The 12,352-nt window shown below is 57.4% G+C and overlaps 1 protein-coding gene across 4 annotated transcripts; it reads right to left on the bottom strand.

Moving 5' to 3' along the window:
* Window positions 1–799: 799 nt before the first annotated feature.
* On the bottom strand, window positions 800–10,941 carry SLC3A2 (solute carrier family 3 member 2). 4 transcript variants are annotated; one of them, XM_050960814.1, is made up of 10 exons: window positions 10,895–10,941; window positions 6,384–6,843; window positions 5,163–5,336; window positions 4,912–5,012; window positions 4,483–4,551; window positions 4,313–4,377; window positions 3,810–3,996; window positions 3,323–3,466; window positions 2,929–3,033; window positions 800–1,790 (listed from the first exon to the last, which is right to left on the bottom strand). In XM_050960814.1, the coding sequence occupies exons 2-10, from the start codon at window positions 6,805–6,807 to the stop codon at window positions 1,446–1,448; spliced, it is 1,614 nt and encodes a 537-aa protein (XP_050816771.1). In that variant the 5' UTR covers window positions 6,808–6,843; window positions 10,895–10,941; the 3' UTR covers window positions 800–1,445. The 4 variants fall into 4 exon arrangements, with proteins under 4 accessions (XP_050816771.1, XP_050816769.1, XP_050816772.1 ...); XM_050960812.1 differs by lacking the exon at window positions 10,895–10,941 and adding an exon at window positions 7,186–8,590; XM_050960815.1 differs by lacking the exon at window positions 10,895–10,941 and adding an exon at window positions 7,225–8,590.
* Window positions 10,942–12,352: the final 1,411 nt, after the last annotated feature.

Below are 12,352 nucleotides of genomic sequence, written 5' to 3'. Positions count from 1 at the left end.
CCACGTGACCCTCCTGCCCCGAGCCCATTGGCCGGCTCCCACCTGCAATGCGTCAGGGAGGCCGCTTAAAGGGGAAGGTGGCGGCGGGGCCGCTGTTCGGCCGACAGAAAGCGGCCAGGGTGGGTTAAAGAGGATGGGCACTGAAGAGCAGGTGGATTTAAAGGCGAGGTGGCACGTTAAAGGGGAAGGTGTAAAGTGTCCATAGGGATCAGTAGGGGACTCCGCACGCTGAAACAGTAGCTCTCAGCATGCACCACTGCTACTGGCTCCTCTGCCACGTGCCTTATGCGGTGGGGGGCCCTTCGGAGGTGGGCCCAGTATGCACCCCTCCTGCCTTCCCAAAAAGGCAGGGGCCCAGGCAGGAGCCTAGGGGCCTGGCCCAACCTCGAGATGGAATCACCCCCCCTTCTGACATCCGGGGGGGGCTGGCCTAGGGCTGCCAGGTCAGCTGCTCCTCCCCCACTGCAGAGGGAGCAATCTGTGGTAGGTCCACACACTTAAGACACAGACAAGGTTGGGGGAACCCCCATCTCCACTAACAAACAGCACCATGCTAGGCAGATTGCTCCAGGGCAGTACCCAGACCCATGAACTGCAGAGATCTGCCCCCAGGATACACGGTGGTCACAGCAGGGGGTAAAGGGGTCCTCATAGTGCAGGTAGGAACCTGCAGCAGTAGAAGGGATAGCCAATGAGAATGAAGTGCAGGGGGTCCTCCTTTCCCCATCCCTTAAGGCATGAAGCAGCCACAGGGAAAACAAGGAGGCAGTGGGAAATTAAAGGAAGAGACAAGCCAGAATCACTAAGCAGAGCCTTTTATTATTTCCATGCTGATCCCAGCAGCACGCAGGAGGAGCCCAGCACAAAGCCATCCACCCCCCACCCAAACATCTGCACCATTTCACACAGCACTGGCCACTACAACCTGGGGAGGGGGAAGAGAGGAAGGAGGAGGAGGATAGAGAGACAGACAGACCGTTGGTCCTGATCAGTCATCCCCACCTGTCCAATCATACTGGGCACCCAAAGGGGGAAGGTGAAGCTGCAGCCAGTGGGGCCTGAACTCCTTGGTCCCTAAATCTAAATGCTGCCCCCCCCATGGGGAAACAGATGCCACAGAGCCCCGTCCTCAGTCCGGATCTCCCATAGCATCCCTGAGGATGGTGCCGAAGTGAGGCTAGCAGGAATTGGGGCACACTGAGCACCTGCTTCCCCCCACGCCCCACCAGCCCCATGGGAGGGTAGTGGGGGGAAGAGAAGATCAGGTCAGACATCCAGGACTCAGGAGAACAGAACCTAGGGGCCTTCTTTACCTTATGGCTGCAGCTTCCCACTCCTGCCCCAAGGCCTCAGTGCTGCCCCTGGGGGTGTTAGTAGGACTCACATGAACAAACACCCCTCCTTGGAACATGGGAGGCCCTGGCCCACAGGCGAGGCCTCCTCCCCTAGGCTACATAGGGGAAATGCAGCAGCAACCCCTCAGAGGGCTTCAATGTCAGGTCCTTCAGGGCCAGCTGCCCCTCCTGGCGCTGGGGGTCAGTGCTGAGCTCCACAGTGGCCTCAGGAGGCAGGAGAGAGTGGGAAATGGGGACAGAGCTGCTGTTGCCAGCTAAGTTGAGGACCACCAAGAAGCGTTTGTTCTGGTCCCAGCTGCGCAGGTAGATACAGACATCTGGCACCACCCTAGGCAGCATCATGAATTCCCCATGCAACAGCGAGCGCTCCTTGCCCCGCAGCTCACTCAGGTGCCGGAACAGGGAGAGCAATGAGGAGCGATCCTCACTCTGTGCCTGGGGAGGGAGACATGGGGTTAGTGCAGGGGTTCTCACAATAACATTTTGGTGACCTTAGAGAGAAGCCACCAATTCTTGCAGGTGGCTGCTGTCAACTTTTCCTAAAAATATACATTTTTCCTAAAGTTAATTACAAATACATATGCATGCAAACAAATGACACTGATTTGGACATGTCTATGCAGGGTGTTTTTGCAGACTAAAAAATCCAAATAGCATTCAGTTTTGTTTAGGTTTAGTAAGGAATAGATGCAGTAGAAACACAAATAAGGTGTTTGGCACATTCTTGTTTTTATTGTTCTTTCTTTTGGTTGCCTAGCTAGCAAGTCTACTGCTGTGAAAAGTGATGCTTGTATGTCAATATCACTTTTCACAGCCTCCAAGCTAGCTGCTAAGTCTGCTGTGAAGAGTGATATTAACAAACATACAGATAATTTTTCTCAGAAGACTTACTCAGCTCCTAGCAAGCCTGAGAACAAATTAAGCCCTGGATAGGGGCCGGGGGTAGCAGTGGGGGACAGAACCTATTGCTGCACAGGAGAGGCCAGGGAAATGGGGATGGGTGACAAGCCCGGGGCTGGGGCCAGGGTCTGGCATTGGCTGCACATGGCAGAAAAGGCAGCGGGGTGGGGGCACAAGGGCAATGGGGGCTCATGGACAGAGACCAAAGCCCTGCCTCTCGTGACTGGAGCTTGGGGCCCTGCAGCTAGAGGACAGAGCCAACCGCCACGCAGCTGGGAGCCAGTTGCCTGCTACCCCAGGGCTGAAGCCAGACCCTCTCCATCTCCAGAAGGTGGGGAACTCAAATGCTGGAAGAGCAGGCAGCCACTGTGTCCTCAGAGTAGGGTAGGGCCCAAACCCTGCTGGTGGCCCCAGAGGAGGAGTTAACTGCTTTGTCTGCCCCCTGCCCCAAGCACCACCACCATTGCCCAGAAGTCTGTGGCCGCAAGAAAAGCCTCTGGTGGCCACAATGGCAGCATTTGAGAAATGCTGGGTTAATGCGAGGCAGACCGTGCCCTCCGCCAGCTCCTCCCACACCCCTTGAGCTCCCCCAGAGCTCTGCCCCCATCTAAGCCCACCCTCACCACACCACCCATGTTCCTCCCCTAAGCTCTGCCTATACCCCTGCCCTCACCTTCACAGTGATGCTGATGCCGCCGCCGCCCACACCTTGAGACAACGACTTTGAGGAAAAGCCAAAATTGGCCGAATCATTCCACAGCATGTGGGGTGCGCTGGACTGGGGAAGTGACGGACATGGTTACAGGGAGTTGCAAAGCTGGCTGCCCATCCCTTCTTGCACCAACCCAGCCCATCCCTTCCCCAGACACTCCTTCCCCACCCAGGAGCTGAACAAACTTCACCATCCCTTCGCACTGCCCTTCCCCCTGCCCTGACATTCCCCACCTGCCAGCACCTTCAGAGACTTCACTGCCCACCCCTCCCCCCCAAATCACCTTAAACTAACCCTTTCAGGCCTCCCCCTACACCTCCTCCAGAGGGATCCCTTAGCCCCACACTGCCCCTACCTGTCCTGGCAGCTCCTGCAGCCCGATTTCATCCCCGTAGTTGGTGAAGGGCGTCCCTGGCAGTGTGAAAAGTAGCATGTGATAGAGCCGCAGCAACCGCTCCTTCACAAGAGAGGCCATGTGCCCCGTCCTTGGGCCCCCCGCCTGCAGAGACAGCAGAGATGCAGTGTCAGCACACAGGGGGTGGGAGGTGGATGTATCCCCAGCTCTGGGAGGGGATGTGGGGTTAGTGGTCACATCTCAGCCTATCCTTCTTGAGCAGCCGACACAGAACAGACCCACATGCTTTATGGCACGCATCTGTTGGGGCTCAGCTCCTGCCCTGTCTCCAAAATGGAGCCCACTCTGAGCACTGGGAGCTATGATACAGATGTAGGGGGCTTAGCATGGGGATCCTGTGGGGTAGGGGTGGGGTGATGGTGGGTCCATGCCCCAGCCCCCTCCCTCAATTCCAAGAGCTGGGGGAAACAGAGTGGGTAGCACTCACACTCCAGCTGGGCCACTTCTCTCCAGAAGCCTGGATGTACTCTCTGATTGCATTTTCCACCTTCTCCCCAGAGGGCTCCTGCCCCAGCCCCACCAGATATGGGCTGACCAGGAGGTCAGCATCGGTCTCATTCAGCAAGGAGAAGATCTGCCAGGAATCTCGTTGGCCCGTCCCAGCGATCAGCACCCTGGAGAGAAGGGAGTCAGGGTACAGTGAGTGCCGGGGTCAATTGTGAGGTGCTAGGAATGGGAAAGAGGGTGTGCGAGGCTGGGGTGGGGCAGGGTGCAGAGTCTGAAGATGGAGAGGTATTTTCCTAGAGGATGGAGAGACATGGGGGAGCTATGGGTGCTTGAGGGGGGGCTGGCACCAGGAGAGGAGAGAGGCATCCAAGGGAGGGAGCCTGGAAGGTGGGCGTATTCAAGAGGGCTGCCATCCCGGGGGGGCAGCCAGTCAACCACCACCGCAAAAGGGCCAGAACCATTTGGTGGGGGCTTGGCACCCACCTGGCATTACCATCAGAACTGTACTGGCTGGTGAGGTTCTTCCACTCCACCAGGAGCTGGGAGTCCTGGAGGAGAAAGACCTGTGAGACAAACAGCCACTCCCCACATTACCTCCCGCCCCAACACCCCACAACCCTCACCCCCAACACACAGACAAGCTAGTAACTTACACTGAGCTTCTCCACTTCCTCCATCTGGATCCCTGCCACGCCAAACTCCAGCCAGAACTCCAGCGCCACCTGCCCAGAGAGAGAGTGTGTCAAGCATCAGCATCTGGCATGCCCCACAGCCACCAGCCCTGCATCCTCCCATCAACTGATTGTCTCCAGCCCCCAACTCCAGTGTAGCCAACACCTCCTCCCTCCAGGTCTCCATACCCCTAGCCCCTCTGCATGAGAAACCCAAACAGTGGTCCCAGCTGCTTCCTCCAAAATAGTGAGGATTCAGGGGAAGTGGCAAACCAGGCCCAGACAGATCCCTGGGGAAGATCTATGAGAGAGCAGGACACCCTCTCCCCTAGAACATAGCCTTAAGGTTAGATTGCCAGCTCCCCTCAGGTGCTGCTCCTCAGGATGCCCCGCGTTGGAGCCCAGCCTCACCTTCATTTTAGACTGGAAATCACTGCTGCGGAGGGTCTCCTGGCTGAACCAGGGCATCTGGCCACGGTAATTGGGGGTCATGTCCAGGATAACCTTGAGACCTAGGGAGAAAGAGAGGTCAGGTGTACATCCTAGGGCAGAGCTCCCCTCCCCAGAACACCCCATATCCCATTGCCCACCACCCATCCTGGGGCCAGATCAGATCCAGCACCCCAACAGGAAAAAGGCCCCATACTGGGACATTTTCTTACCCTTCTTCTTGGCGGCCTCCAACAGCTTGGTAAAGGTCTCCTTGGTGCCGAAACGGGGGTCCACTTCCCGCAGGTCCGTGCTGGCCAGTTTGTCAGGGGTGTTAACATGTATGGGCCCAATTACCAGCCCCTTCACCTTCAGGGAGCTCAGGTAATCAATGTGCTGCTCCACCCCTGGGGGGAGAGTGGACAAGGTGGGAGGGATCAGACGCTGGCAGCTCCCCTAGTCCCACATAATCCCCTCCTCACCCCAGGTAAAAGCTGTCCCCATAGCCCCTGCATCTTGCTCACATTACCCCTCCCCACCAGGTGAAAGATACTCCCCCAATCCCTTTTCTTCTCTCACCCAGAATGAAACCTTTAACCCAGCCAATCCCCACAATTCACATTTGCCTCCGTGCATTATGGGACCTTTAACCCCCAGCAGCTCCCCACCTCATCTCCCCATGGTAGGACCTTTAACCCCAGCTCCCTCCTCCCCCAAGCCCACAGGATCTTTAACCCCAGCTCCCTTCACCCCACCCTCAAGCCCACAGGACCTTTAACCCCAGCTCCCTTCCCCTCTTCCCCCACCCCCAGATTGTATGGGACCTTAACCCCAGCTCCTCCCCCCATCACTCAATCCCCACCCCACCCCCCCAACAGCTGAGTCAGCTCAGGCTGGGCTGACGTCAAAGCTGATGAAACAAAGCGCAGTGGTTGCTGCTGCCAACCGGCTAGAACCGGCTGGGAGCACCCTCACCCCTCCCAGGCGCGACAGGCTGGCCGGCTGCCAGTCACCTGCTTGCGCAAGGAGCACGTGGGGAACAGATTGTATGGGACATCCTATGGGGGGGGGGGGAAGGATTCCCACCCCCATATACCTCCCCAGATAGGGAGAACTGGGGGAGAGGGTCGCCCCAGCAGCACCTGGGCTCCAGTTTGTGCCAAGAAGGCAACCAAACCCTAATGTTCAGCCGGGGTTCCTGCCACCCCCCAGCAGCTACCCCCCCACTACCCCAAACCCCTCTCCTTTCCCACCCATAACACCTCTTCTCCCCGCACACCAGGGTCTTCCCATCCCAACCCCCTCCTAGTTTAATCCCCAGCTCTGGTAAGGAAATGGGGTCTACTGGGTTATGGGAGTGGAGGCGGCAGGAATGGTCAGGACTCTGGGGTTCTATCCCCAGCTTAAAGGGGAGTGAGGTCTAGTGGGTTAGATGGCTGAGAATCAGGACTCACCTGCCAAGTCCCCGACTCCATCGGCATCTGAGTCCTGGAAGGCCTCCAGTGCCTGGATGCGGTAAATGCCCCCCTTGTGCCACCACTCCTGGGGAGGAAGCTCCTTGCAGCGAGGAGCCTGGACGATGATGACGATGGCCCCCGCCAGCATGCCCAGCCAACCCAGCCAGAAGAGGATGAGCAGGGCCCAGCGGGTGCGCACCCACCCTGGAGTGCCCGCTACCTGCAGCAGCTCCTCCTTGGACAGCCCCGTGAACTTGGTGCCAGCATCCACCTCGCCATCCTCCTCGGGCACCTTCACCTTCACCATCCCGTTCTTCTCGCCCAGGGATCCCGAGGCTGGGGAGCCCGCCATGGGCTGCTTCTCTGGCTCCATCTCGTTCAACTCCACCTCCTTCATGTCCACCTCTGCGTCCTGGCTCATGATGCCTGGCTAAAAGCCACCGGGGATCGCTAGGGCCTGTGGTGAGGGAAGAGAGGCAGAGCCATGGGCCCCGGGCAGAGCAATCTCCCACCACCCGGCCCCTGAGCAGAGCTCCCCAACCTTGGCACACAGTCCTCCCAGCAGGCAGAGAGATTTCTCCGCCAAGGACAGAGATTCCCCCTCCCCACTGCCTGAGCCCCCTTTCCTAGGCCTGTCGCGGGATTCAGCCGCAGCCAAGCTGCCTTCTCACCTCGTGCCCCCCTGCTCGCCGCCTCCCCACAGCCCTGTGCGCGCTGGTAGGTACCCAGCCCATGCGCCCAGGGCGCGGCGCTAGATCACACGGTCCCCACGCGCCCGGCACACCACGGCGGATCATACCTAGCGAACCTGATTGATTTCTCTGACTGTGAAACTTACGCTCTGCCTCAGCCGGCACTGATATATCCCGATCCGCCTCCGACTCCGCCTCCCAGACCCGTCCCACGCCGCCTTAAGGTGGAAACAGATAATTACTCCGTGTTACCATGATCTATGGCCTGGAGAAATGGAGAGGATCCTGCTTGTTGCAGAGCTGGGGGGAGAGGGACTATGGGAAATTGAGGCCTCTGGAGAGAGCAGTGCCCCAAAGAGTGAGGGGTCTGTACATGCGACAAGGCCCTAGATGGCTAGGGTGACTAGACAGCAAATGTGAAAAAACAGGACAGGGGGTGGGGGGTAATAGGAGTCTATCTATATAAGAAAAAGACCCCAAAATCAGGACTGTCCCTATAAAATCGGGACATCTGGTCACCCTATAGATAGCAGAGATGACAACAAGGGGTTGCCACTCCATGGAGAGTTTGGGGGTGAGATGAGAATGGAAGAGTTTCCAACTGGGTATAAACAGAATGATCGGGCCTGGGTAGCTCCGTATGGGGTGTGTGCGTACCTTGGCTTGAAGATAATAGCCTCATGAGGAACGTCTAATGGTTAAAGCTGTGGGGTTGGGTGTCAGGACACCAGTTTACCACCAGCATTCTATCCACAACTCTGGCAGGAGTGGTATCCAGTGGTTAGAGCAGGGGAGTGGCAGCAGGATTCTGGGGAGTCTAATCCCAGCTCCACTGACTCACTGTAGGTGGCTGGACAAGTCCTTTTCCTTCAGTGTGCCTCAGTTTCCATACCTACTCTTGACTTAGTCTGTCCCTTGGAGCCAAGCCTTCTTGCTGAGAAAGAACACTGTCTCACAGGGATGGGAAGGGGACAGAGCTCAGTGTCTGGGAACCCTGTACATCAAAGGCCAGGAAGCCGAGGAGCAGGGGAGGGAATCACAGTTGGGAACCCTAAGGGGGAAGGATAGATCAAAGGCTAGGAAATGGTGGGGACTAGGATCAGAGTCTGGGAACACCATGGGGGGCGGAGCCACAATCAAAGGCTGGAAATCCAGCCCCTTCCCTCCAGCCCTGGCATTCACAAGAAACACTTGATTGTTCCCTGTTTCAGTTCTGTCACGTGGTGGGAAACCGCTGCCACACGGGCCCCACACAACCCGGCCGGCTCCCAGTCCCTACATATATCAGGGAGGGCTCTATGGGCTTCTTGAAGGGGCTGCAGCAGCCCCTCTTGTTTTCTGACCCTCCCAGGTAGCCTCAAACTCTGAATGGCCCCATGATGTGCTGTTGAGAATATGTGACCAACTCCCCCACCCCAACCCTGGCTAAGGGGGTGGGGGTGGGGAAGGCATCCTGGGGGAGATGCACTCCTTTATCCCTCCCCCAGGCTAATCAAGCCTCTTCCCCAAGTAACCTCCCAGGAGCCAGTGACCCCTAGTGCTCCCCACTAACCTCCCAGTGCCTCCCCAGGTAAACCTACCCCCACCCAGCTAACATTACAAAAGGTTATATACAGATCTGCTCTTACCTGTGGGGTTCCCACCCACCACTAAACACTCCCAACTGCCTCCTGGTCCTGGAACACCCCCCACTCCCTGCATGGAGTCTAGTTGTCAGTTGCATCTGAATGGCACTAATGGGCAGGGCTTCTGGGGCTGATCTGACCATAGAGACAGAGTGCCCCTGTATCCCCATAGAGAGGGTCTCCCCAAAACATCCACTGGGGCAGGGGTGTTAGTGGGCAGCTTGCCAGGCTACTACTCTGTGCTGGGCACCCAGAGGCCTCTGTATATGGCAGCTGGCACCAAACTACCCCCCACTCTAGCACTGAATTTTCTCCAGAGGGGTGGAATGGGGATAGGGGGAGGTTTGAGCCCCAGAACTGAGGTGCTGATCCCCACACACCTAGAGCTCCAGCTCTGCCACAGTAAGCAGCAATGCCTGACTCAGCAGAACAGACCAGGAGCCACGCCCACCAAAGACCGCTTACAGCCGGGCAAGGGCTATAAACAAGTGCCAATCACACAAGTTGTAACCAGAGACTAATTCATGCACTTTCTTCCATGAGCAATCCCCCTGACCTGACCAGCCCCCTGCCTCTACACACAGTGTATATACCCCCTCGTTTACCTCACACTGGCCTCACCCCACTCTGGGGGACCCCCTTTTCTGCCACACTATGTGCTACCTGGCTTCCCTGGTGCAGTATGTGCCCTCCAACATGTCCCACACTATGCACACAGCCCCTTGATCCTGCCCTCCAACATCTCCCACCTCTGTGCACCCCGGCGTCCTCCATGCTATACACACATACTTACCCCTTGCCCCCCCACTGTGCAACCCCCACTACCACCTATGCCCCTTGTCCTGCCATGTGCATACACCTCCAGTTCTCCCCTCCTGCCCCAACACGCACACAGTCAAAACCTGGGGAAGGCTCCCACATTGTTATGTTGGGGCTTGAATCCTCCTAAAGCATAGGGCGTGGGAGGGACAGGGAGGAAAACAGCAGGCGCCAAGATGCTGCTCCGGAGCCACAAATGGATTCCACATGCTTCTTGCCCCATCTTGCCAGCCAGTCAGGGTGGCGCCAGAAATGGGAGAAGAATTCACAGCCCCAGGGAAGATCTGGGCCCTAGCAGAGTCCTGGGATTCCAGTTCAGCCATCTTGGGAGAATTACACAAAATGGCTGCCAGCAGCCTCTTTGTACCACTCCCGCCTTGGCATCCATCTTTGTGTTTCCACCCACCCCCCAATAACCATTGTATCCTGTTGGGCAGCCATCTTTGTGTCTCCCCTATCAGGAGCCCTCATCCTCCCCGGCAGCCATCACTGTGCCATCTCTTGGCAGTCATCTCTGCATTATCACCCTGCCAGCCATCATCCCTTGCCTGGCAGTCATCTTTGTTTTGGCATCTTAGTGCTGCCCCCCTGGGACTGCGATGACTGAGAAAGGGGCACCCCCAATCCTATGCCAACCAGTGCCAGGGTTGCACTGTAGGGCAGCATCAGGATTTGGTGTCATTTCCTAAGGGGCCAGGCCTGGGGGTCACAGGCAGAGCTGAGGGGGCACCTTCGCTGCATGGATCTCCGGGCTGGGGCAGAAGAAACAGGCTCCATTGAAGCCCCAGCTCTGCTGACTTCAGCCCCGAGACGAAGTGAAGGGGATACATCCGCCCCCGACACACTGCATTTCCTCAGGGAGTCAGGGCTGCAGAACCCTCAGCTTGGGGTTATGGGAGGCTCTTATGGGTCCTGCCCTAACCTGGGGGTTTCAGCCTGAATGACTAGAGTCCGCCAGCCGCACACACACACCCCTTATTCCCAGTGCTCCAGCTTCTACTGCCCAGCTCCAGAATACCCCAGTGTCCACTGATCCCCACTTCCCCCAGACATCCAGCCCTCAGTGACCCCTACCTCCCATCCCACCCACCAGTGATCTCCACTGTTCCACTCCCAGTATCCCCGCATCACCCAGCCTCTGGTGTCCCCCGTCATCCCTGGCAGCCCTTGCTGATAGCAACCCCATCAGTCCCACAAGCCTACGGTGTCTAGCCCCCATCACCCCTCCAGCCCCATTGGCCCCCATGTCCCTCTTCGCCCACCGGTACCCCATCAGTCCCCAGCCTTCCCCTCACCAGCCCCAGTCTCCTCCACTGACCCTCTCTCCACCTAAATCTATTGCCCCTCCTCCAACCCTGTTTATCCCACAGACCGTGCTTGTTCCTGGCAGAAGCCTCCCCCAGTTGTTGTTGCTGCTCGAACAGGAGCTGTCTGGGGTTATTAATGAGGCCAGTCCCAGTCCTGGGCTCCTGCCAGACCAGTTCAAGGGGAGGGGAGGGGCTCAGCTGTTTGTTGCTGTAGCATGTTTTGCAGCTGGAGTGTCCTTTCTGTGCCCTGCTGGAGAGACACAGACAGAATTCCCTACACTCGACCTGCTCAGCCTTTTTCTCCCAGAGCCTAGGTTCTACTCCCCCTCCAGCCTAACTCCCCCAATTTTCCCCTGCCCAGCCTAGGCCTTTCCCAACCCAGAACCCCACCTAGACTCACAATAACCCAGCCTCAGACCTCTAGGTCCACCTCCAGCCCTGGTCCCCTCCACCAGCCCTAAGTCATGTCCCCCTCCTCTGGCCCAGATGAATTCCCCCCTCCACACACATTCACACCCCCAACCCAGATCCAGGAAAATGCAGAACCCCAAACTCCCCTTTAAATGACTCATAAGGTGCAAGAAAGAGGGGTGAATTTAGGGGAGGCCATGCCCTGCTCCCCACCATCTCTTCCCCTCAAATTCTGAAGCTGGGCACCAAGGGATGGGATGGGTCAGGAGCCCCCTGTCCTGCCAAGAGACAGGAAGTTCTAGTAATCAGAGGAAGGAGTGCGGAGCAGAGGAATCCCTTCTCCCCCTCTGCCTGGCTGGGCTCCAAGGCAGGGATGTAAACAAGGCTATAATCATAGGGAGCATGGCTGGGAATGAGCCATCCCGGGCTGGGGCCATCGCTACAGGGATTAGTGAGTCAGTGCTGTCCCCAATGCCCCAGGTGACCAAAGAGCATGGTGCTGCAGAAAGCAGGATGGGGAGCTCATCAGAGGGAAATCTCCCCTCACTGCAGGCCCCCAATGTCCCAGAGTGGTGCTGGAGGCACTGTGCTCCTGGCAGCACCATCTTTAAGTTCTTCAATAAAATCCAGGTCCTTGTCTCTCATTGTTGTTATTATTATTATTTATTTGCATTCTAGTAGGGCCCAAACTGAATTTTGGTGCAAGACTGGGGTTCTCCTGGATCCTGAAGAAAACCTGAGTGAGATCGGGGACTCCTGTTATACCGGTTGTTGCAAGACCATGACCAAGATTGGGGGCCCCATCACTGCGGGTGCTGCACGGTGACAGTCCCTGCTCTGAAGAGCTCACAGTCAAACTAGAGAAAGGGTGGGAGGGGAAACTAAGGCACGCAGTGGGGGAAGGGATTTTCCCAAAGTCAGTTGCAGAGCCAGGAATAGAAGCCAGCTATTCTGGGTTTCAGTACAGTGTCCCACCCTCTGGGCCACCTGTGACCCTAGACACCTTGCTTCCCCCTCTCCTCCTTCCCCATTGCAGGTACTCTCCAATATGTTGGAAGGGCCATGGCATTGTTCTGAATGCCTGGGCATTCCCCACGCAGTCCATGAGCTGC

This window comes from Gopherus flavomarginatus, chromosome 6 (assembly GCF_025201925.1).
Source record: "Gopherus flavomarginatus isolate rGopFla2 chromosome 6, rGopFla2.mat.asm, whole genome shotgun sequence".
Classification (NCBI taxonomy): domain Eukaryota; kingdom Metazoa; phylum Chordata; order Testudines; family Testudinidae; genus Gopherus; species Gopherus flavomarginatus.
Note: the sequence above shows the minus strand (reverse complement) of the source record. Positions and strands in the feature narration are given on the sequence as shown.